The sequence below is a fragment of the Seriola aureovittata genome, chromosome 1, assembly GCF_021018895.1.
Source record: "Seriola aureovittata isolate HTS-2021-v1 ecotype China chromosome 1, ASM2101889v1, whole genome shotgun sequence".
Taxonomy (NCBI): Eukaryota; Metazoa; Chordata; class Actinopteri; order Carangiformes; family Carangidae; genus Seriola; species Seriola aureovittata.
The window spans coordinates 14,767,368-14,794,156 of NC_079364.1; the positions used below are offsets into that span (position 1 = coordinate 14,767,368).

At 41.0% G+C, this 26,789-nt stretch overlaps 1 protein-coding gene across 1 annotated transcript; it reads right to left on the minus strand.

Moving 5' to 3' along the window:
- Positions 1-707: 707 nt before the first annotated feature.
- Positions 708-26,236, minus strand: lmo1 (LIM domain only 1). The gene is made up of 4 exons (XM_056382708.1): positions 25,380-26,236; positions 11,037-11,250; positions 2,671-2,796; positions 708-1,219 (listed from the first exon to the last, which is right to left on the minus strand). The coding sequence occupies exons 1-4, from the start codon at positions 25,399-25,401 to the stop codon at positions 1,114-1,116; spliced, it is 468 nt and encodes a 155-aa protein (XP_056238683.1). The 5' UTR covers positions 25,402-26,236; the 3' UTR covers positions 708-1,113.
- Between the last annotated feature and the right edge of the window lie 553 nt (positions 26,237-26,789).

The following is a 26,789-nucleotide window of genomic DNA, read 5'->3' on the forward strand; positions in this document are numbered from 1 at the left end:
TAGCCAGTGTCAAAGTAAAGTGATTACCTTAATTAATTCAAACAACTAAATGTAATAAGCAAAGTCATTGACAGGAATTATCACTTGAAGAATCAGCTGAATATTTGACAGCACCAGACTTGGTATATTGTTGGCTATTGCTGTGTGTATCAGATTAGGACCTCATCAGATAAACAGACAGTGTCACACAACTCCATTAACAGAGTCTTCTGGGAAAAGTACTTTTTAATACAGCTCTGCACCTCTGTCGCTGATGAGTCTGAATGAGTTCAAACTCAATGAGCATTTATTTTCTCTCTAATTTATTTGCTGTTGCATTTCATTTCCAGGCCAATTCACCCTCTCAATCCCTCATAATCAGATGGCAATTAGTGAAGCATGAATCACAGAGAGCAGCTCAGCTCTACTCACTCCCTTTCATGACACCTGCACGTTCACAACAACACAGTTTGGAGAAGCATTCTTTTATTCCAAATAAAATCTTATTTAGTTCATTTTAAACAGCATTTCTAATTCCATCAGAACTCTGCAAAATGTAATAAAACTTGTTTTGTTGCATCATGTTTTAAAGAAGGAGTTCAAATATATTTTTCTCCAGCAAGGCTTTTTATAGCATTGCAGTTTTTGGAGACATGATTACATATCAACACATGGGCCAACCTCCTCCAACAACTTTGGTTTTGGTACAAGAGAAAAAACTCACTATGAACATTTAAGAATCTTTAATTCACACTAGTAATAAAATTGCATTACATTTCATAAAATAAATGTTCCAGTTTATATATACAGAGAAAACAGACTGTACATACCCTCCAATGAACCATTTCTAAAAGGAAAAGAAAACAAACCTGAAATAAACTTCACAAAACATACAAGCAATACAGTGCTCAGCTAAGCAGGCACAACTGTACATCAAAATTTGTAACTGCTCAGTGTTGGGGTGTGGGAGGGGCAAAAAGTTGAACATTTACAATAGAGTCCTTAGGGACTGATAAAGGGGTCTTAAAAAGTATTGCAGGCAAGCAGACAGACGCTTGTCTTTTTCCAAGTGCAGCAGAACATCCATCTCGTGTGTAAAGTGTGGAGCCGATTGTTGCTGCCACGAGGTTCCAACTATTGAACCTGTGTCTCAAAGCTCCCATTCAGCTGGCCCTCCTCATAGTCCATTTGACACAAAATCATGTTGTTTTTAAGGAAAAACTTGTCCCCCACGCAAAACCTGTTGGCAGAGAAATACAAACAAAGGCAAAACTGTTGTTAAAAATACAAAGACGATCACTGTTGGCATTAGGACTAAGTGTGTGTGTGTGTGTGTGTGTGTGTGTGTGTGTGTGTGTGCGCGCCTGTGTTGACTGGCTGACTCCACTCTGCTCTGGCAGTGAAAATGTAGCATTTAAGATCAGAAGGTAATGATGATTTTGTTTGATTGCACACATTTGGCTCAAGACGGTTTACCTAACGCACTCTGACACTGTGCCTCGTCAGATTCAAAGCCTGTTTTGATGGTCATCATAAACGTGTGGCTTCAAATAAATGTTGATTAAAATCCTATCATTTCAAAGCAAGCAGACACGAGCACTGGCGCCCAGTGAAAGGCAGGTCAACTCTCCTCGGCCTGGCAAAAAAGCGCTGGCACCACAAGAGTTTCCAAGGAAACTCCTGCCACAGGGTTAGCTTTTCACACACCAGTTTGGTTCCAGTGCTCGAGAATATTTTTCCTCCAAAGTCTCAGAGTCAATTGAAGAGGAAAAATAACACATAGCAGCCTGCCCTACTGATGTTCTTCTCTACGCTGCTGTTTGTTTGTGTGACACAGTGCAGACAGCTTCATAATGTGACTGAAGGGGAGTGAAGATAAGAATATAGTCGAGCATAGCTCGGCTTTAGTAATGTGCCAGACTGGTAAAACAGTCACGGCCATGGCAATACTGTGCCAGATGAGGCCTGGCTTCATGTCTGCCAGCTGAGAAGAGAGACTGCAGTCATAATTCCCTTACAGCAGGTGTTCACTATGGTAACTGAATCTGGCCTGCAGAAGGTTAATGGGCTTGTGCTGTGTGGAAGAACAGGGTCACAGCACCCCTGACAAGCATGCAAAGGACGTTCTGCTCCCAGAGTGGTGCCATTACTGACAGTATATTAATGGGGAAAAGCAATATTTGGGTATGTCATATTCTATGCACATCATAGCATAGGCTTTGTGCTCACCCCAATTTCATAATAGTTTATATCACTACGGAAACACCATTTCACACCTGTGTAGGTCCGTTCTTCCTTATGCAGCAACACAACCCTGGAGGACTTTATTTTTGTAGCTCCTATACCTCATAAGAGCTAATTTTACACCCCTCTGGCTTAAAAGATTTACAGATCTCAACACAAACAAGGACAAGCTGCTGGCAGTGTGTCACAATAGAAAATAATTAGCAGGGCATTACAAATGCAGTGCAGAAATCTTTAGTCTTACCACAGGAAGACAACCACAATCTACTTTTTTTCCTCAGTCTTACAAACTATGGTCTGCAGTAGTGTAATAAGACAAAAAAATTCTGTCGCCCCAGAGAGCTCTTTAACACCTCCTAATATTTAAGCCATTGTCCATTTTAACACTCCATTCATACATTTTTTTAAAAGGCAATGTTGTTGTGCAGTTATGATCCCAATTCTTACCTCTGGTTACAAAGCTGACAGGCAAAACAGTCCAAATGGTAAACATTATCTCTGGCTCTCATCACCATTTCAAAGGCTGGGATCAGTTTACTGCAGGCTGCACAGTTCCCCGTTGTACCAAAGAGCCTGAAAGACAGAGAGCACAGACAGAGATTAACCCACCTTCCCTTTACCTTGATATAATAAAAGAGCAAACAAAAATGTACTGACAGCAAGAACAATGGTAAAAAAAAATGCTGCAATGGAAAGGGAAACAGGACAAAATGGAAATACGTTGAATTCAGTGCACAAATCTTTCTTGGCACCCACTTGGTATTTTTTGTTAATGCGAGTTACAAACATAGATCTTAATTCTTGACTAATGATCTAATTAAAATGATCACATGGTTTTAATCTCCTTCTTCAAAGAATTTCTCCCTTGCCCATTGCAAAAGCAATGAAAACAGGTCTGAGGCAAAGCATTTGAGCAGTTGAAAGTTTTCTTCTTTCAAAACTAAAATACTTAATGAGTCTACTGTATCTCCAACCTAAGCCAGCTGGATTTTTACACAAGAGGCTACATCCTATGATGTAGTCATGAGTTCAAAAAGATTTCTGTTACATGGATTCAGGCTCCAATCCCTTCTCTCTCTTTCTCCATCTTCCTTTTTCATTCAAATAGGAGCCTGAGACAATGATGGGAGATGTAACCTTGAAAAGTTAACTAAATGTTTTACGCTGAACATATTCACTGCTCAAACCTCGCTGCTGCTTGTTTAGGCTTATTAGATAAGAGCCAAATGATAAAGGTCACAAACAGAGCACGAAGGCACTGGTGTAGATCTCCTCTCTCTTCAAAGCAAAGGAAACTCAAATGCTTTTCCCAGTCAGATTTACATTTTCATTTTCCAAGCGCCTGCCCCTATGTTTAATTTGGAGATTCTGAAGCACAGATAGATTTATATATTCTGCAGCAGGAAAAGGACCGTTTCACAGCTTTGCAAGAGGGGATAAAGCAACAGCAGATTGCCATTCCAACAGTATGTTAAACACTTTTCCCCAAACTTGTAGGGCTCAGACAGAGGAATCACCGTGTTGATATTCTGCCTCGTTTATGCTAGTCCCATTCAGTTGCTTTCACCTTGTTAAAGAAAACGTCTATCCAGCAGCACTGCTTCTAATTAGGGGCCACTGCCCCAGAGGAGCAGGAGAGACAGAAACAGAGGGAGAAAGGCTGTTATGTTCCATGAGAGGGATTCACAGGGTGTTAAACAGAGACATTGTTACAACTGGTTACTGTTTCAGTGTAAAAAAAAAAAAAAACAGAAGAAAAAAAAAAGAAAACTGCATGTTCTTATACAGTAGACATCTGCCACCCACAGAGAGTTCTGTAACACAAAGTTGTTTTTTGTTTTTCTTTTGCTTATCCAAAAATCTAAACATTTCTCACACACTCAGTATTGATCCAAAAATGGACCAAATATCAGTGCTACACAAACCCTGTTACCATTCTCATTTGTAAGAGCTCAGTTTCTGTGTACAAAGCACAGGGTTTCTAGGAAGCAAGTTTATATGAAATGAAAGTTAATTCTCTTCCCTTTTGTGTACTATTCACCAAAAACTTCTCTCCTATTGGACACAACCCACAGCCTCACACCTCATGTGTCATCATGACAGTCAAGTGGCAGGGACTGCTCCAGGTTTCAACACACCTGAGCTGTCCTGTACCGAGGGGTCACACGATGATGTCTTTTTCTCTCCCTCAGGGAACCGAGGCTTTAAAGAAGCATACAGAGACCTGGTCACTTAAAGAGACTGACATGCCCAGACCTGTAACAGCTTGTAGGATTATTCTAACCCATCTCCATTACACCCTGCTGGGCTGTGGACATGGTGCTCACTTGATACATACAGGTTGTGAAAACGCCTGGTGGGGAAGCCCAGCTTGCTATCGACACTAAGTTCTACCTTCATTCAGAAAGGTGTGACATGTCTGCCTAGTTTTTTACCTTTCAGCTCTATGTATGTTCTCTACAAACCGGCAATCCAGATATTGTGGGTATATCCTCTTCTCTGCCTTACTGTGACACACAAAGACTTTTTTTTTTTTTTTTTTTTTGAGAGTCTCACCTCTGCAGAGCTGTTTACATATGCAGCCCCAACTACTCTAGGTATGCAGCATTTTAACTTTACTAGCCCAGCAGAAATACAGGGCATTTTGAGTACAGGGTATTTTGATTGACTTAAAAGATTTATTTTATAAAGCCGGGAGAATAAACACAGTACTACTAAATAAAGAAAGAAAATATACCAAAGGCTTTGCTATATTTTCTACCGTTGCTGAGTTGAGTGGGCCCCAGGAAGAGTAGTTTCTACCTTGGTAGTGGCTAATGGGGATACAAATAAATAAATTGAGGAAAAAAAAAAAAAATTAAAAACAGATCAAAATTTTCCTTCATAAAATTTCTGACTTGTTTTGGGGGAAATGAATTTTACTCGGTTTTTGAGTAAAATTGGTAAAGGGGCACTATACCAGTTTTACTCGCAAACTGAGTAAAATCTATCTTAAGGGCCGAGGTAAAACACTTAATGTGTGCTGAGGTTTTAGTATCTTGAGATACTTGATAGTACTTTGGATTACCTACCCAAACAACGGATGGAAGTGTCCTGCTAATAGCACGAATAAGCTAGGCTCCTTCTAGGTGGAAGTACAGTAAATTGAATGAAGCTACCATACTGTTGCATGTTAACTGACACTGGTCCCTCTAAATCATGCTGATAGTCTTCAAATCATGAAAGGATCCACTTCTACATCAAAAGAAAAGTTCTATCTTCACCGTAACATGAAGAGCTGAAATGTAAGAAAGTGCATTGGATATGGCTATGTTCCACTCGCACAGTTCTTTAGCCATCAATTGATGTGTCTGGGTTATAACGTGGCATCAACATACGGCTTAATTGAGCTCCTCGTGCTAAGAGGAGATTACAGCCTGAGAGAACTGTTCAAACACATTACACTCTTCTCTTCCTGCTCCTACAAAGCTAAAAGCAACCAGAGTTGAACCACCGCTGCAGCAGTCTCATGAGTAACAGCTGAAGGGCGCTGCATATAGTAAGCATCGAATGTTTCACACCAAAACATGATCAAGAAGCATATTAAAAAGGATTAGATGTCAGCTGAGAGGATGCAACATAATACCACAAAAATGAAGACGTATGCGACGCAAAGTGAAATAGATTTGGCACATTTCTGTCCAGTCAAGCTTTTGAAAGCGAAGCAGGAGCCAGCACATGAATGGACTGACAACGCTCTGATTAGAACATCAGTAGAGCTGACATCATCTTCTCAAGCAGAAGCATCGGGATGGCCAAGTAGCCGAGGAAGATTTTGGTTTACCTGACTGTAAACAAAGATTCTACAAAAAACAAAACGCACACAGTACAGTACGTAGTTTATGTAAAGAGGAGAAAACTATGTTAACCGAGCTGCTGCAGTAATTTTTTTCCCTTTAAACTCGACACGCTTCACAGCACTGAAACAGTGCCTTCAAAGGATTACCTTTGAAAACATGAATTCATTTAATTTACAATAGATTTTTTTTTTTTTTGTTTGAATAGACTATTTTCTACAGAATTTCCACGTATTGTTCTGACACATGTCCTGTATTGTAGGAGTGCAGTGGCTCATGCACTTCAATTTCCCTGGTCATTTGGATTAAATAAATCAATATTCTCAAAAGGAAAGTGAAAAAAAAAAATTCAACACTAACACAGTTTTTTTTTTCAGCATTTCTATTTAAATAGAGTGTGAATGGTGAGTTTCTGGCTAATATGAGAATATTCTTCATAGCTTCAGTCCATCAGGGTTTGTCGATCAATCATCAGCACTGTAGCGAGGTTCGAAACACAAAAAGTCTTATTTTAGAATAGACGCTTCTGTGGTTCATTTAAATGGATTAGAGGGTTAGAAGTGCTGATTTGGATTGCTCCCCACAACCTGTAAGACATTCTGGCATGGATTTCTGAACGGGATAATGTCGTATAAAGTGAAAGCAGGCTTGATATTTACTGGATGAGTATGTGTGTTCAGGAACTTTCAAATTTCATCATCTGTGTTCAGATATTATATGACCCCTTTTATTCTACATAATAGTTAGTAGGGCTGCAGCTATAATAGAACCATAGTGGTACAGTAAAAAGTGTCAGCCAGTAATTTCCCAGAGTATAAGGTGCCAACTTGTAATGTTTTGTTTTATCCAACCAACAATCAGTTAACAGTTAATAGATGCATTTTATTTTTGTTCAACTTCTTTCCTTTCCAGTTTTCAATCATTGATTTTTGGTAGCTCATTCTGAAGTCTAGAAATAATATTTATAACGTGTATCTTTTTTCTCTTTCCGACAGTCTCCTACACAGTACCCTGGTCTCCTTAAAAGAGCTCTTATTTGGTAGCTAAAAACTTTGTGTGTTGATGCGGATTGTTGGGAGCAGAGTTGGATGGCAGGAGTGTAAAGAAGCTCAGCTCTCCTTCCTGTGTTATTGAGTTATTACAATGGGTCTTTAGAGAAAAGAGGGCCTTCTTTAGTTCTTTCAACTTGCTGCTTTGCTAACTTCAAACCTTTAAAGCTCCTACTCTGCATCATCTGCCTTTCTGTATTGCTTCCCTCAGATTGGGCTGTGGCTCTTGAAGTTTTTTCTACCTGTTCCCTGAGCTCTTTGAGACATCCCTTCCTGCACAGGGTTTGTCAGATTTCATAAAAGGGAAAGCTGTTAATGCATGCATTGCATGTTCTGACCTTCCCCAAAAGTTGTGTCTTTTTGAGAGTGTAAACCTTTCTGTTCAGATCTATCTTGCCCAGAGAGGAAGAGCAACTGTTACGGGAGGAGAGCAGTTGTTTTACTTACTAAAGTCGTAAGGAGAAGACAGATTTGAAAAACAGTCACATCCAGATGGAGCTATCATCTTCCCCCTGCTATTTCGCCGGTTTGTGGATAACTTATAATGTTCATTATCTTTAAAACGTTTTCCTCTTACAGTTAATTATACCCCATTTTGATAAGTGGATGACTATTATGTCCTCTCAAATATATGAAATAGAAGATTAAATGATTTCAGGCTTCAAGTCCTGATGATCACACCATGACTAGATTGTCAACCCTCTGGTGAAGTCGTATGATCCTGGGCCTTGGACATAAAGGAAATGCCTAATTAATCTATTATTCCCGTTTATAATGAAAGTGTGGCCAAGTTGCTAAAAAAAAAAAAAACACTCTTGATACAGTGAACTGAACGTCAGAGAGATTAGAAACTGAACTTTTTGTTGGTGCAATGCTTTGGAGGGCAGGGGAGGACATTGGCTGAGGTGTGTGTGCATTTTAGTGTTTGTGTGTGTTGAAGTGTAAGATTCAGGAAAGCGTGAGTGCATTCAATAAGTTGCTAATGCCACTGAAGGACAATCACAGATGGAGCTCCTATAATAATTAATATGAGCATGGCAGGGTTCCAAACCCTGGGAAATAACCAAAGTGTGTTTGATCCACCCGCTTGTCTTTAATGAAGTGCAGGAGGCTAATTCAGTGCACAGATTTAACTTCATTACTGCAGGTGAGAGGAGCCTTCGTCTTAGTACACAGAAAAGAAGGAATGAAAAGGAAACTGGCACCGGATGGAGACTGCATCACCTACTTTCAAATACTCTGGTCTCTCAAACTGCCTCTTCTCTATAAGCAAGGCAAGGTTTTTAATTTGTTCCATAATAGAATTCATCTCAAGCATCTCTAGCCATTAAGTGTTCTGCATTTGTCGCAGGCTGAAGAGCAGGCGAGTGGGATGGATTTCATTAGGCAATCCGGGGCAACAGAGGAGCACAGAAAGCTCTCTCCTCCTCTTTCCTTTTTATTCTTATTTTTGTATTCCTAACTCTTGATTTCATATGTCATTCTCCGTTTTTCATCCCTTTTTTGACCTCTACATCTTACTGGTCTAATGTGCGAGAAAGCTTTTCCTTCTCCCTTCACTGTGCCAGTTAGGCACTTATGGCTTGGGGGTTGGGGTTGCTGTTCTTTCAGCAGATGTATTTTACCAAGTGAAACTCTCAGCTTCATCATTTTTGCCTTCTCTTGGTCATTTGCCCATTTATTATTACCTCATCTGCACCATCTGCCCCTTCTGGGGGCAACATCAGGTCTTAGTGGACCTCTCACTGCATCTTAAAAGCATTAACTGTAGGTGGGAACTGATGGATGGTAATGGCCTATCTCTACGTAACGTCCCTAAGCGCCTCTCAAGTGGGCTGTGGGCTTCTTCCAGGTCACAGGAAGAGCTGAGATGAAAGTGAAATGTCATGGAGATCCATGAGTGAGGTAGGATGAAAACCAAGTTGGTAAAGGTTTTCTTTCCTTTAGATTTTTTGTTTGAAAGTATGCTGCTCCTTTTAATCTCCTCTCTCAAATTAGAATAATAAACTGATCCAAACCTAAGTGGGTAGCAGTAAGCTGGAGATATCAGTGACGGAGCTGAGAGACAAGTAGGCAGGAGGAGAATGGAGAAAGGGAAAGGAGGGGTGGGGGGTGGTAGTGCAGGACAGGGAGTTTTGGGAGGGAGGGACCTTGGGCAGCGGCATCCCTAAGTCGGCCCCAGAGGGATACCCTCTCAGATAAATGGGAGGACCTCATTGGGAATGTGACTTAACGCCTAGGAAATGGTCATGTTTAATTTAACAAGCAGATGGCAGGGGCATCTGAAGGGGAGGGGGGGGAGGGGGCGGTAGAGCCAAAGACACTGGTGAACACTGGTGAAGCAACAAGCCTGCCTGGAGGTTTCTCACAGCCTACAGCTCTGGTACAACTGACAGCCAGTCTCTTCCGTGACAGAATTCCCCTGTGCTCATGTAAACACAGAGAAAAGGATGAAAATATGTAAAAAGAACACTGCAACAACAAACACGTTGTAGTTTAAACTCAACGTAGCTCAGTGGACATACATCTTGTCGGTATAAACGAACCTACCAAACAAGTAACATCTTACACTCTAGAAATACTACATTGACAACATGCCGTGCCAGAATTCTGGCGTCGGGGCTGGGGCCGTTTTAGATTCAAAAATAAATAATTATATGTCTATGGAAAATATTCCTGCATTTTTTTATATATAAGTATATAGCCTTTTTTAATAAAAACCTTTTTTTCACTTTGGCTCAGTGAAGTGTCAGCTCAATAATGCTTGTGACCGCACTAATTTGGCATTCGTTTGACAACAGTAGTATTACACCACATACGCTGTTTAGAGACCCACGGAGGAACGAGTGTTTAAAAGTTTGAAAGATAAGCGTATTGGATCGTCTATTCTTTATGGCTTTGAAAGTTGTGCTCGGACTTGGATACAATTACCAGACTGTAGTTTCCGACTGAGGAATGGGTGAGTAGATAATGCATTTTTCTTCAATTTGGACTTTTCAAGTTAACGTGAGGATTCGCATTTAGAATCGATTAGATTTGGTGTTCTTGTCTTTCTGAAACAGGTTGCGATATTCGCCACAGCCGTCACCCATCTGGCTTGTAGCCTACAGCTAGCCCCTGAACACATTTCAAGTACAAAAAATTTCCTTACTTTACGCCCTGTGACAAACATAAAAAACATAGTGGTGCATGTAACATTTAATAAGATGAATCAATTATGGTGGTGGTGGCTGTTTGACTGGGTTTCTAATGATGGGTTTCTATTTTTGTAGATGCTACTGATAAGATAAATGAATCCACTTTATAGGTGTAATTTACAGTCTTTTCTAAATTGTCTCATTGTGACAGCATGTGTCTATTAATGCTATAAAATTGATAGACACATAGATAGAAACACATTACTATTACAGATTTTTTCTATTGGAGATGACAACCAAGTGTAACCCACTGCTTACTTTTAAAGTCTGAATGCATCTTGTCTTGTGGATGCAGTGATATGGGAATTTTTGTAAGTTATACAGTATATAGTATTGATCATCAATTTTGTTTTTACAAATAAGGAGATGTGCTGCTCCAAAAATGCCCCTAATATTTTTTTTTTTTTTTTTTTTCTGCCTATGCAAAATGTTTGCGTTCAAGCATCCCAGAACAACATTACCTTTTGCTGGATGCATGCTCAAAAACAATATGACAGCAAACCACTACACATTTGCTTTTGCTGAGATATAATTACAACATAGAGGAATCTTTGAGATTTAAATTGATTTAGATTTCTGTGTCACAGGAAACACACACTGAGAAACCAAAGCAAACGCTATTAGGAGGATACAAACACCTTTTGTGATCCCATCATGTCACAGCTCTTGGAATGGCATGGCTTTTGTGTTTGTTGTGAGTGGAGAAAGGTGATTTTGTGTGTCTTTCTTGCCTCAGGTAGTCCCTGCGACAGAGGATGAGGTTGGCTTTCGTATAGAGGGTGGAGCCCACCTCCCCCAGGCGGCAGTCACAGCAGGCACATTTGAGACAGTCCTCATGCCAGTATTTGTCCAGGGCCTTGAGCAGGTAGCGGTCTTTAATCTTGCGATTGCAGCCAGCACACCCCTTCTGTTTCCCTTTGGGCTGGACGGAGAGCATCGGCACACCTGTAGTGATAAGGAGACAAACAGCCATGCGTGATTTACGGCACAGGAACACGAGTGACTTTTCATGTTCTCTTTTTGATAAGCCGGCTGCTTCTCGAGGCGTCTAAGCCTGGCCTTGCGCACGGCCACAGCGCACTGCCTACCTGCTTCATATGCATTAAAGAAAACATTCTTCCATGTAGATAGGCACACAGGTCACATTGGACTACAAAGCTCTGACTTACTTGTTCCACTAAGAACATGCTGTAATACAAAAGTTACATGATCACTTGCAGCAGGCTTCATAGGAGGGGGTATGTCTTGTATATTCTGAGGATAAAAGACAATGTTTATTTTGCTTTCTGCGGTATTTACAGCGAGCTGTGTCGTATGTTAGTTACCTACCATTTCATCAAAGCCCATTTCACTCAACTGTCCACAGCTGTAAAAGCTCCTCATGGGCTTTGTTTGGTATAGATTAACATTAACCTTTTAAAAAGCCTCTGACCACAAAAACGTTGCTACCAGACCCCAGTGAGATATGTTATGGCCTAAGTGCCTTTTAGCATACACTCACTCGCTGTGTTTCATACACACACACACACACACACACACACACACACACATACACACACACACACACACACAGGGACAGAAACAGGTTCACACACACACACTTGCGCACACAAACCACAAACACACACCCAGTGTTCCCTACTCAGAGCATTACAGCCTTTCCTCCTTTTACACTTATCTGTACTCATGTGTCTGCAACGAGCGAGCCTAAGTTACCAAACTCGCAAATTGCCCTGCTGTCACGCAGGTCCCCTTTAAGTGCGCCTTTTAGCCTCCTAAAGGACAAATAAAGTCCATTTAATAACTGCACTAAACACTAATAGTCTATGTGTGGTTGACATTTGTGTTTGGACTAAAAGCCCCCCTCAGGCCACTGCTGGTACAGAGGCAGGGGCGTGCAGCTCCCCTCTGTAGCACTAACAGGTCTGCCACAGCTGAAAGCACAAGACAACAGCTCTTAAGACACTCTCTCACACACTGAGCTATTGATCTGTCTAAAAGAACACACAGTGGACGCCACTTGCCACTCTACTTTCAAAACACATTTCTCTCTCTCTCTCTTTAAAAAAAAAAAAGACTGGACACTGCATCATGGGGGGTTAGGCCAGCATTTGTATGTGTGGGTATCTCTAAAGGCCCATTTTTTGACATATGTATACTGAGTTATGTATGAAATGTCACAGTTTTACTGTTGTACTTTAGAGATGTGCATGGGTACATTTTGTCCAGACCAAAGAAAGTTTTTATGTTCATTTCTTTAGTGGTATGCACAATTGTAATGTTAAGTGTGAATGGGGTCATTCTGTAGTCAGATCTGCTGCTTGACTGTAACTTCTGTGGTTTTCTCAGTGATAAACACAACCTCAACTGGTAACAAGGACTGCTTCACTCTGTGCACTGTTTTTCTCGGCTAAGCCTGTCAAGTTCGTTCTCTTTCATAAAAACCTTATACCACTTTTCAAAGGACTTCTTTGGAATAGAAAAGCATATTTTTTTTGTCTCTCTCACATGAACACCCCCCCACCACCACCACACACACACACACACACACACACACACACACACACACACACACACACACACACACACACACACACACACACACACACACATCTGCACACATCTGCACACATCTTAACACATAAATGGTCTCACAAAGTACCTTATTGGATCCAGATTTGCTCTGCAATTTTTGGCCATCCACACATCAATAATGCTATGAATGTAATATAATTAGCATTTCCCCTTTTAAAAAAGAGGTGAAAGAAATAGGAGAGCTTGTTAGTCAAATTTATGGCTTTGGTTTATATGTCAGTAAGTGCTCCGGTGGTGTTGAGCCGTCTTATTTCTTTATCAGAAGTGGAAAGGAGAGGCTAATTGGTCCAGTGCTGGTGATGGGAGCCATCAATTAGTGTTCTGCCTGCCCTCCAGCTCCCTCCCCTCCCTCCCTCCTCAAAACAGGCCCCTTGAAGCTGGCACATTAGGATCACAAAACCTGCTATAAATACCAATGTTCAGTGTAAATGAAGCTAAAAAGCTTCAAATTCAAGCCACACTGGATAAGGGCGGACTCTTCTACCTGCATTTCATGGCTTGTTAGGGGAGCTCTCTGCAGGTATGCCAACAGTTCTCGCCTGACAGGTTTCTACAGAACTAAAAACAGTCTTAATGAGGAGAGGGAAAATGCCTGCGTGTGTGTGTATGTGTACACGTGTGTGAGTGTGTGCTCTTGTGCAAAGAAAAAGAAAGGAGTTGCTGCAATTCCCTTGGGGATCACAAAAATCTTTAATTTGCCTTTTATGACACCTAATTAGTTATTCTACTCAAAATCTTTGCTTTAAATAAGAGAACTAATTACACAAAAAGGTCGTTCCTCCACCTCCAGAGAACTACTCCTAATTGGTTGAGACCACCACCCGCCACACACTCATACAACATATCACGTGTGTGTTTTACATCACATTTGAGAAGGCCAATGCTTAACCTACCCTGGAATTACTGTATGCTGCTCACCCTCTCTATTGGCTGCGCTGTTTGGTTAAAAACCCTGCTCAGCATCATCAAAGCTACAACACTCTCTGTGTCTTAGTGCGACTTAGTCTGACATTCATGTCTTCATGCATAGGCCCTGGTCCTTCAGGCCTGACTGTAAGAGAGATGTCTCAATGGAGGAATGCCTAATGTCTGCCAGTACTCACATTCAACTGATGCCTCTTTCTTGAAGCCATTGCAGGGAACAAACATGGGTTTGATGTCATGTACCAAAGCAGCCTCTGGAAAACAGCTTTAATAGTAGTGTAGCAAACACTAGCTCAAACCTACTAAACAAAGAGCAGTGACAGAAAAAAACTGAGTGTGTAAAGTAAATGTCTTTTCAATTCCCATAATGCCATGAGACATTTTCTTGCACCTGTCACCACTCCCGGCGCTCTGTGAAACTGTGGTGTACAACAGAACCTCCCATGCTTGCCACCTCCCAGAAAGAAAAGCTGCATTATGAAAGGAAGCTGCAGACTAGGAGGCAGCCTCCACTTAATCCAATCCATTTAACAGATACAAGTGCCACTGACCTTCCAGTGTCATTTGATGTCACCAAAAGCATGCCTCTCCACATCACAATTCATTCTCCAACAAGGGATGCATTTTACCCCTCAAAGTGGAGAGACAGCACTTGCCCTGCCAAATATCCTTCCTGAGAGGGAATTTAATTTGCCATTAGTACTGTGTGTAAAGGCCTGTCATCTCTCCCTTCTTCCATCCATCTACTTTCTTTAAGATTGTATCTTTCAAGAATATGTACAGTTAGTTTTTCTCTGCCCAAGCAGTCTGTCAGAGCATGTATTTTCCATTATAGAGATAGCATCCGATTTCTATGTTACCCCATTTAGACTTCCGTTTTACAGCTATCAAAAAAATCACATCAGTCTGCTAACCTTTTTGATATATTTAAGGTTTTAAAAGAAAATACAGTGTTTGGAGGCACTCAAGGAAATGTTTGAAAGTATAAAAATACAATCATCACATTTCCGCAGACCAGACAGGAGTGTGTGAAAAGAAAGCTGATTTGCACCAAACCCAATTTTCCCACCGTTATCAGTAAAATCTTTGATTAACAAGAAAAAATGAAAACAAGTGTGCAGGTGCTTTGATATTAAGCTGCGTACAGTAATGTATACAGGTTTCCTATGAATCCTTCATTGGCCATTATGTGTCATTTCAGGTGAAGAAAAAGTCGATTGGTTAATGCCTTCGGAGAAAAAATGCTAATAATTATAATGGCATCGATTTCTAAATTTCGACACTATGTCTACTTCTACCAGCAAATTTTTGGTTGAAAAGTGACAAAAATGATTGTTAGATGATCAAAATCGTTGCTGATTACTTTTCTGGTGATTGCTAATTGATTAGTCGAGTAATCGTTGCAGCTCTACCCATCACAAAGGTGAGAGTCTAAGGTGTCGTCTTCAAATTGCTTGTGTGTGGCCAACAGTAAAAGCCAACCAAAGATATTCAGTTTACAATGACGTAAAACAAAAAGCGGCAAAAGCAAAAGCTGACATTTGCGAAATTGGGACCAGTAATTCTTTGCTTTATCAGTGACTGAACTGATTAATCGATTATCAAGATGGTTGCCAAATAATTCTAATGTTGATCAACTAATTGATTTATCAACTTACTGTTTCAGTTGTAGTTTCATGTGCAACAGAATTGTAAGTATATTGACTCAAAGATTCCTGGTAACCTTCACTACGCTGCTACACACATGGTCTCAATGGAGCAGACACTCAACTTTAATGGCAGAAGTGACAGTTACATCTGGTTCTGTGTTTTGTCAAACATATTTTGATCAATAAAAGCACTGACACCACAGTGTGATGCAGACTTTGCTGGTTGATGGGGAGGTAAAGGATCTTGATGAGAATCACTTCCTGACACATGGGGAGGGAGGTGGGCTTTCAAGGAGGTGGAAGCTGACCCTGGGTGGGCCTCCTCTCAGGGGCCCCTATAATTCCAGCTCCCAGCTGCAACAAATAAGAGTGTTAGCCACCAGCGTGGTGAATACACAGACTGGGATGCTCAGGGAAATTAGATACTACATTACCACACGATTGTATTTAGCTGGAACAAGTGCATTTGTCATCGTCATCATCGCCACCACCATCATCTGTTTATGCAAAGCACTCCTGCACAAGACATCAACCAGACGTTAATGCGTTAATGGCCTATGATGAATCCATAAACTGCTGCGTTATTATATTATATTATATTATATTATTCCTCCTTTTTCTGGTATGAGACAAAAACAGTGAGTAGAAGTAGTAGTAGAAATAGTGTAAAATAGTAAAAACTGAAAAAGACTGTGTTGCTATTGAACTCTAGAAGCTACAGGGGCTGATTTCAACTCCTCTTTTATGTTTTAGCCACCACTGTAAATGCTGTGGCCATGGCAATCCCAAATAAAATTTGACCCTGGGCCAAGGTGTCTGCCACCAGGGTTAATAGGGATCTCATGCAGATGTCCTGCCATTGTGTGCATGAATCAGCCCCTTTCATTCAGCTTCCGTCATTGCTGTAATTGAGCCCATAGACACGTTTCTCTATTGCCAAGGCAAAATACAAGACATCTGGTAATAATATCAGCTGGAATACACATGCCAGTTGAAAGCAGACTGATGAGTGTATTCTGAATGATAAGCACAATAAAGGCCACTGATTCACTGACTGATTCATGTTCCTATCCTTCGTTGGAGCATATGCAAGGAGTGAAAGAAAAGATATGCATGAAGACACAAACGCACCCTCAGAGAGAAACACACAGACACACTCTTTCTCAAATTAGGTAGTTTCTTACAAGGCCCAAGTCAATATTACATTTCATACTGACTGTGTTTTTTTCTTATAGTTCGCTGTAAGAGGCTTCTATGTTACTGTACGGCATGCACGATATTTCCAGATGGTTGTGTATGAATGCTGGGGTCTGTGAGGTGATTTCTGGGACTGTATGCATGCTATGATTATGACATAATTAACACCCACAGTATTTGGGAGGGAGAGCAGACAGGGGTGGTGCGGATGAGGAGGGGACTGTTCATTAACAAGATGCACTCTCTCAAACTTTGCAGCTTGCTGTGGCTAATAAGCCCCGGTGAAACGGAGCCCAGCCGTCCCTTGCATTGACCCTGGCACTGCCCGGGATAAGGGAGGGTTTTGTCTCCTGGAATAATTGCTCTTTTCACATGTTACAAGTGTCCTGACCCCCACGGTCGGCAGCCACTTTCCCTACCATAATTACTCCTGATCCGCTCCAAATGAGTCAGCCGCATTAGGGCCGCAATAACACTGGCCCAGCTTCAAGCGCGGCATGGGGAGTCTCAGCAGAGCAGCCTGGAACAGGACTGCCTTTTCTCCCAGCCCACGGTCATTTCCATCACGTCAGAGGTGCATTTCTTACACTTGAAGTCAGCACGAAGGCCCTGGGCCCTTTTCTGAGGCTTACAGAAGGCATTGTTAACTCCTGGTGCTCACTACTCACTGTGGTTTGGCTGCAGACTCCATCCCAATTAACGGAAAACTTCATTAGGGTGTTTTTTCCACACTTTTCAGCCCCCTATTATTTTTAATTTATTCACATGGGGTTAATTAAAAGAAATGTATCACAGCGATATGCAACAGCTTTCTAATTAAATTCATTGCTGCTTTTTTTTTTTTCAAGACATGAAACTGGCAGAGTTTCCAAATTATTACAGAAGGCGACTTGTTCCAACACTTGGTTGCTCAGTAGTAGGGTGAGATTAGAGCTATGCTAGGTAAACTGTCAACAGCAGAAAAGGAGTGAGAGATGGTGCAAGAAAATGAGAGTGAGGGAATAAGATGAATGAGGAAGAGGAGAAAAAGACACAAATATTCATGGTTTTATCATGCAGGGTTACCCCAAATAAACCCATGAGGACTATTTAAGAGGGGGGACTGTCAGAGTGTTGGCAGAGCAATGAAAGGATTTGGTATTGCAACTGGCCAATGAAATGTGGACGTATTGTCCGGCTTTGTCTGTTGGTCTGAGGTTTGGAGCTCCCGCAACTTGCCATTTTACCATTTTTCATTGACGTCTATGTAATGTATCCTCATCTTCAATGCTCATACAGTCAGTATGAGATCAGAGATTTTTTTCTCGAGTCTGCATTTGACATTAAATAAAGGAAAAATCTGTCTATTCTCAAACCATATTCTTTTAAACTTTGATAGAAGAGACAATCTTATCTGCCACTTCAGGATTCCTGGCAGGAAAAAAAAAAATCAAACCATTAGACCTGTCGCAGACACTTTCCGCCATCCGGAACAGAATAATGCACAAACACTTTTTAGTCTGCATTAAAAATGCATTTGGAGAGGAATAAATGTAGCCCTCTAAAGTTTGTGTCACTCATGAGGTCAGGACGTGATGTACAAAATCCTCCCCACTCCCCAGCAATTACAGCACACTTATTATTTCAAAGGATATGCCAGGAGACAGGTGTGCCATTCAGGGTCCTCAATGTGTCAAAAATGGAGGGGAAGAAGGAACACCATACTGCGGTGCACTGTGTGAGGCTCTTTAATCTTGAATAATGCAAATTCCCCACAGGGGGCAGTTATTTGGCAGCACAGGCCTCTAATGTCATTCAAACACCCACTCCCACACCTGATGGGGTAAATAATGAGGGAAGTTGGATGGGTGCACAGTTAGGGAAGAGGTCTTCATGAAGATTGTGTGATGTCATGTGGGACGGTAAACTAAGCTGCCTCATGTAGTATAGCCTATCCCAAAGCGCGCAAGAGAGGAACAGCGGAGACGACGCTGGCCGATGTTTGATGAGGAAGATGGCTTTCTTTTAATGAATTCCTTTTAATACTTTTATGTTACCTCATAATATAACGACTGACCCTATTTCCTCAAGGAGTAATTCTTGCTACTGGCTAAAATGAAATGGCAATTCAACTAGAGACGACAGGTCAAATGACATGAAATAAAATGAAATGAAAAGAGATGTGATTGGAAATGGGGGTGGAGTGGGGTGAGGGTCTAAGGTCTGAGAAACAAGTTGAAGTTAGCGCTGAGTTCACTGGGAATGTGTGTGGCTGTTTGCAGTCGCAAACATCATAGTTAAGCAATGATTAAATCAACGACTTCAATATCCAAAACCTAATCTACCAGCTTTAAGAAGCAAAGAACTACCCCCTTCAATCACAGACTTTAATTAGCTATTTACGATTTGATTTAGAGAAGGTCATCCAATAAGAGATTAGTTCTCAGCAAGATGGATCTTATTTAAGAGAAGGCACCCCAGGCCTTTCTATTTACCAACAAGATAGCTGTAATATCTTAAGAGAGTGTGAAGCCTCCATCCTTCTTTTCTCTGGATTCTTGCACTAAAAAGCAGCTCTGAGGAAACTTCTAATTTAGTTGTTTTTAACCTAAAGAAATTCACATGACATTTTGTTTTTGCCAAAAATCGCCAAGGTAAAGATCATTTTAAGTTGGATTAGAGATATGTACTGTATTTAAATGTGTGTGAAAACAGAAAAATTGGAATTTATAGGCTCACGAAACACTACTTTTGCAGTAAGCTCAAAAGAATTTATGTGTTTACTGCTGTAAAGAGCACTTCTGCTGTTGTAACACTGAAGAGCATCTTCATCCTACTGTGAAGGCAGATAAGAGGAAGGCAAAAAGTGAGAAAGAAAACCCATAACATGTCTTGGCCTAAGATTACACAAGAATCAGTAAGTTCTCACTTAAGGCCAAAGCTACACTCAACCTGCAGAAAATTGAACAGAGCAATGGGAGTACAATAGAGTGAAACAAGACTGAATGTGTAAAAGCCCCACTAGCAGCCCCTAGAGGCTGTGCCTCTCCTTACACCCCACAAGAACAAAGTGTCTTTCACTAACCAACCAGCACTGCCATCCTCAGAGCCTCACACTCACACAGGCAGGGCCAAAAACAAATGAAAATACACCAAGAATGATCAGGGCTTTGGCAGATGGGAAGCATGGCATCGACAAGGGTTCCTTTGGCGCTGTGTTGTGTACGTTATAGAGAGAATACAACAGGCCAGTTGAAATAGAAGTAAATGACTTCTCCAAAAACTATATTAGTACAATAACACAGTATTGTGTTTCTGCAGGTGCTACTCAAACCAACCACCTGCTTCACAACTTCCATGCACATGGACGTATGTGCAAATTGTCACCTACTGTTCTCAGATGTGTCACCACTTTGAAAAGTAACATCAGTCCACACGTCAGTCTCTCAACAGGGATTTCCACAAGAAGCTGATCAAATCCTATAATTTTTACTGTACTTACTTTTACCCCAGTCAAGACACCGCAAACCCCCCCCCCCCCCCCCCCCCCCCCCCAAACACACACACACACGTTTTACCTGCAGTTTCCTACTCACTACCAGAACAACTCTTGCATGTGACACACAGAGACATACACACTTGAGCAAGGCTGGCAAATGGCTTATTATTGTACTGGTATTGGTGTATATGTCGGCTGAAGGGTAACAAGAAATTTCAGTACAAACATGCCAAAGTAGGTTTGAGGTTGTTTAGAACCACTGTCTCCGTTACACAGCTTCACCACCAGAGAGCGCTGACAGGTTTATTTTTCAACTGTAAAATGTCCCACTCAGTGTACATCTTGGTCACATTTCTGAAAAAAAAAATCGTGGTAATTCGTATCAAGTAAGTTGTTAATGTTTTTTTTATTTAATTACTATCTGTCGATATATCAAATCATATTTTTCTAAGCTCCCAAAATATCGATATCGGTATTGGCTTTAAAAGTCCAGTATTTCTCTGGCTATAACACAAACATACATACATACATGTATAGAGCATTGCCTTTTATGTTTATAACACAGAATGAAAAATAGTAGATGTTTCTTTTTTTTAAGATACTAATGCATTAAGATACATTAGTGCAAGATTCAGTTGACACACGAATAAAGCATAGTAATCTATACTAATCAAATAAACATACAAACATTCATGTTTACTGTAAAATCCTTCTGCCACCGAAATGAATGAAAAACATGAGGGTGCTGTGTACCATAGTCTGAATTTGTGAAACACTTTTCTCATAATACACATTATTTTTGCATGAAATCATGTATTTTGAATATCTTGAGCATTACATTAGCCCAGGCAGAGTTACAGTTTTGATGTCCACTGAGAATTGTCTGGACAAAGTGATTATGTTGCCAACAGGTGACATGCAGGTACAATATTACAGTTTTTCCTCGCTAAAATGGACATTTGTGCACGTTGGCACTTTCACTCGGCTGCTAAAGAACCACAGTTGGTGACGTTGTAGTTTTAACATCTGCTCCTCTCAAGAACTTTACTGCATATCATTCCTCTTTCCCATCTCTCCTGTCTTCCTTTACTAAGCCTATGATGACAGAATAAAGGAGAAAAGCAAAGAATAAGCTTTACACAGTGCATGAGAATGCCAAGCAAGTCAGAACAGAGAGCGCACAACAGGTAAACAGGTGAATAAATAACTTTGTGTGAAAAAAACTGGTGAGATGTTGCGGGAAGTGTGCATGTGTGTTTGTCGAAGCATCAGTGTATGAATACTTTTTTTCCCCCCTCACATCAACAAGAGTGTAGTCAACAGGAGCTTGAGAGAGTCAGCTTTGCAGTGACAAGTGGCAGTGAGGCCTGCTTCCAATAGGTTCAAGCAGGGATCGTCCGTTCCCTGTGATGCATGTGGCAGCCGGATCTTGTTGTGAAAAATATGTATGATAACATGGCAAGCATGTGGCCTCTGGCAATAATAAAAGGGATGCTCTTACAGCTCAAGAGTGCATAATTGAGTTTGTGTGCCACACTGAGTTCAGCCATCTACATCGAAGGCAGGTGGGTGCGCTCACTAACACGTGTCTCTTAAGTCTCAGTTCAGTCCCTTTGAATTCTGCTTAGATTATGGAAAATGATACACATCTCTCGCACTCGTGGATGTGAAACGATCAGGATTGATAGGGATCTAGAGGTTTAGTGGTGACAGACGAAATTGTCTCCAATGAGAATTCTGCATTTGTAAGATCAGAAAGAGATTAGACAGAATTAAACACTCAACTGAAAATGGCATAAATGTGATTTTGTGTTCATTTTTTTCCCTGAGTTTTCACTTAGATGAAAAATCAGCTTGGGTATAATATGGATGGACAAAACACTGAGGATGCAAATTACATTATGTGTCAACGCAGAATAGATGTGATTATCACATCTATATCAGGCAGGCGCATGCTGCATGTTTTGATACCATTTTGTCATGTGTATGCTAATGAAAAAGGACCTTTTTTATGCATTAATTGGGGAAGGTGCAATTTAAATCACACAACTGTCTCCTGACAATTGTTTAAAACAAAATTGGAAAAGTACAGCTCAGGCAATGCAGGTGCCTGAAATAAAGCTTTATAAAAAAAAAAAAAGATAAGTGACTTAAGAAATATCAAACGAAGCAATGTGTTTGTAATATTGTTCAGGGCCCAGAGCACAAAAACCAGACGTAATTTCAATATTTGAAATGGGCAAGTTTAATTTTGAAGTAAGAGCAAACCAATAAGCTGAGAAAATAGCAAATACAGGGGAGCAAATTGCATTCCCTTGTAAAAGTGAAAAGACTTAAGGAACATATAAAAGTAATCTCCAACTGGAAATTAGAAATCAACCCTCAGAAACCAAATAACAGAAAAGAAATATTACTGTCCACTTTCTAAATCAATATAACATTGCTACAAGACAGTATTACCATGGTAACAGCGGTAAAGAATGAAGCAATTCTTATTATTTCAAAATAAAAATCGGAGCCTCAAGCCCAAGTTTTATTACAGCAGCCGACAGATCACCAGTCTGTTTTCATCTGAAGCATTGCCTTTCGATCACATGCTTTATGAATGTACAAATTTCACTGGACAGGATGATAACAGGGTCGTAAATTAACAAGCAAAGGTAACCAGAAATTTATCAGTAGCTGGAGGATTTTTCTTCTGCTTGGGTCTCTAAAGAGTATACTGTAGTTGTGTTAATGTTCAGCAAAAATATGCCTTCAGTGTGGAGCCACTTTCTTCTCCTGCAGTTGGTACGAAGGAGGAGAGAAAATGGCTGAGTTGCATTTTCCCCTCAAATTAGACGCAAATTGGAACCTTCATATCGTAGGATGAAATAAAATGTTGACACTGAATATTTTGGTACATGTGTTGCTATTCATTGCTTACTATGACCTGCACATTAGGTCATTTCACAGAGCAGTGCCTGTATTCCTTTTACAGTCCTCCTCCGTGCTAACAGACTCAGTGCTTCACCAGATAGTGCATATTATGAGTTAATGACTGCATCATCTGAGGAAATGGTGATAACTTACGATTAATATGTAACTTCTGACGGACAAGGTAGCTACAAACAACATGAAAGTAACAGAATTATTTTTAGTTTGAGCCAAATAAGTTAATATGAAAGTTACTAAGACTAATGTTTGACTCTTAATAGGCTGATTCAGTGGGAAATTATTATTAACTGGCAGATTTTCTCAATGGAGCTAAGATAAGGGGGCACAGAGATTCATTTCTGGTTATTGCTTATGTGGCACAAATTGTTTCAGACTTCTCTAAGAGAAGTCAGAGTTCAAAAACAGTCTGCCAAACGAGCAGCAGCATTACTTTGTTGCCAACTAGCATCGCAGCCTTTGAACGCAAGACTAGACACACTGATGATGTTTTATAGGACACATAAGGACTGAAATATGAACACTTAAGCAGCACGCACAAACACATACAGGCATAATAGGGAATCAATCAAGAGAAACAGAGAGTAATCATACACATACACTCATGTGGCCACCCAAAACACCAGCCCACACCTCCCTCTCCACATACGCACACATTTACTTGTGCAGGCACTAAGTGGATACATTAGACAAGAAGGTTGAATTGACAAGCCTATAACTTTAGAGCCAATAAACGCTAAGAGGCACCACAGTGAAAGAGACCGGATTCAAGCAGCTCTGTTGACAACCTGGCCAAAATGCTGGAGCTGCTGGTCGGGCCCAGCAAATAAAGGGTGAAGCTTTTAGGCAATGAGCAGCAGGTGATCTCAGCTTTTCTGCAAGTCCTAATGCTCCTAAAAGCCACTCTCCCTGGTTCTGTAATTGGGCATCAGTAGTTAATGTAGTATTGACTGCATTACATGCTCCTGTGCATCCTTTCCCACTAATGCCATTTGCATCACCTTGTACATTTACCATATTGCTTAGCCAATAACTGTTAAAAGCAATCTGAATCATGAATCATATAGGGAACTTTTAGCTAGACAGACATCCAAAGGAGACAATTTACAGTTGAGTTAATTTGGGTACATTAGCAGCACAACATGGATTCAGCCGGACAGACCAATTTATGTCTCTGCCCCAATCCTTTTATTGGTTTTTAGATGTGTAAGTGAAAGGATGCTCTGCTAAGAGATATGAAACATCCATTTTCAAACATAAATAATGGCTTACAGATGCATCCATCACTTTTAGACAGAGGGGAGCCCTGCATAAACTCAAATGTGCAAAAGGAATATACAGTACTTTGAGAAGTAACACACAAAAAAGGGTTTTATGGTCAGTGGAGGTTGTCATTGTGCATGTCACCGGATGGTCTAAATTGTCACCAAAACAACCCTCAAAATACTATCAATGAAGTGTCAGAAGAGAGGAAACGTGGGAATAACTTTGTTTCAGGTCACATGAAGAGATTAGTGCTGTGTACAGTCTCCCTTTGAGTATTATGGTAATGTTGTATGAATGTATTTAAATGCATATACACTGAGCACCATTTAGACCTGAATGTGATAAATGCTCGGCACATCTCAACATCAGTTTAATCCAAAATGGGACTTCATTAGAGGCGAGTTTGATTTAAATTAAAATTAATTAGATTGCCTCACCCATTAACCTAAATACATTGAAATAGATAAGTAATGCAAGTAGGCCTGTTTGGATGGAAAGTGAGTGAACGTTGCACGGCCCTATCCATAATTTGCAATCAAGTTAAAAGCACTCTGCTGTCATCTCCCATCCCGTGGTGATGTCAAAGGCTGCCTCGCGAACTTCACAGACGCAAAAAGCACTTAGAGGAGGAAAGAAAAAGAGGAGCCACATGCACTGCAGCGTCTGTGGAGTATCCTCAAACTCTGGGTTACACATCAAAAAAAAAAAAAAAAAAAAAAAGGCTACACACAAAATCTGCTCCAAATAAACACGCAACTCCTCCAAACTAAACTGCAGTTTGGCAGGGGAAGGCTATTTTGTGTTAAGTGCAGCCCAACTTCATGGTACAGAAAGCAGCCACAGTATTCAGGTTTCTTGGCGAAAAACACGGAGCCTGTCGTGATTAAATGGGTTTGAAAAAGCCAATACAAAGCGGAGGCTGCGGGTGCGCAGGGTCCGGGGCGACGGGAAACACTTAACGTGTAAAATGTCAGTAGTTTGCCGTGTTACTCCCCAGGTTATAGCATCCTACGGTCGGAGATGTTACTCACCCTCTTCCTTGTCCAACACCATCGTCCTGAGGAACGAGGAGTCCTTCCCCGGGCGATCCGTCCTCGGCTCCAGCAGGCTGCACCGCTCGGTCTGCTCACAGCTTCTCCTGGAAATGGCTTTGAAACGCGCGGCTGACTAGACTAAGCCTCGATAAACCAAAACCCTGGAAAGATGAATTACCGTCTGCACGTTTTTTTTTCACCCTCTCCTATCAATAATAATTCATACACGGAATACGGTGATATACGCGGCGAGATCCCCGTATCCGGACTGAACTGTAATGCAAATAAATAGCGTCAAACAGCGTTGGTTGCTTTTGATAAATTCCATGCGAATAAAAAAGGCAAAACAATGAAAAGCGATATAAATCTAGTGTCGGCTATCTGTAACTGTGCACACACGGACGGATCAGACGCTCAGACTGAACGGCTGAGCTCTCCTCGCTGTTAATATCCTCTCTTTCTCGTTCTCATTTGCTCCGAAACGGCAACTATATTCAAACAAATCCAATTGCAAATCTGACAACTGCTAAAAGCAAACTCACGCCGCCTCTCTCCCAGTTTATGTGCCGCGCTCGCCTCTGCTGCTACTGAATAAATGCGCGCAGTTTCCAGAGACCCTCGGATTCCCCTGTTAATTAAATCAATTCATTATGCTCAGATCTGATTAGCAGCCCTTCCCCCCTCTTTGAATCAATTATTCAATACACAAACATAATTGCTTGTGCCAGAGGTGTCTAAGTATTAGCTTATTTAACTCCAAGGACACTAATTACCCCTAGGGCAAGGGAACTTTTCTCATTAATTCTGACAAAACACAAAAGCACAGCTAAGGGAAAGTGTGTGTGTGTGTGCGTGTTGTGTGTGTGTGTGTGACTGGTCTGCCTGCCAGTCTGAATGTGCGTGATAGAGAGAGAGAGAGAGCGAGCAGGAGCAGAAGAGAGCGCGCATGCACGTAAGGTTGCATTGATGCACGTGCACACGCACACGGAGGAGAGAGAGAGAGAGAGAGGGAGAGAGAGCGACATTGAGAGAGAGCGATGCTGCTCCATCAGTGCCTGGTACAGTTGGAGTAAACATAAAATCCGCTTATTGTGTTTCTTCTCCTTACCTTCCTTCTGCAGAATTTAATAGAAATAACATCTAATTGTGGTCTATTTAGCAGTTAATTAGTGTCCAGACACAGTTATCATACAGGCTGCAGTTTCAAAAGAGACAGCACAACAGATGGGCTGCGTTTTTGATTAGTGGGTAGATAGAAGGTTCAGTTTCGAATCTGGTAATATAATTGTTGCCTGTTATTGCCAAGATGAAAGTGTTGCTGTTTCATGGTGGAGCCTTAAATAGCACCACTTTCACTTGCCCCGCGGAGACTGTTAACCAATTAAGGGTGAGATCCAACAAAGATTA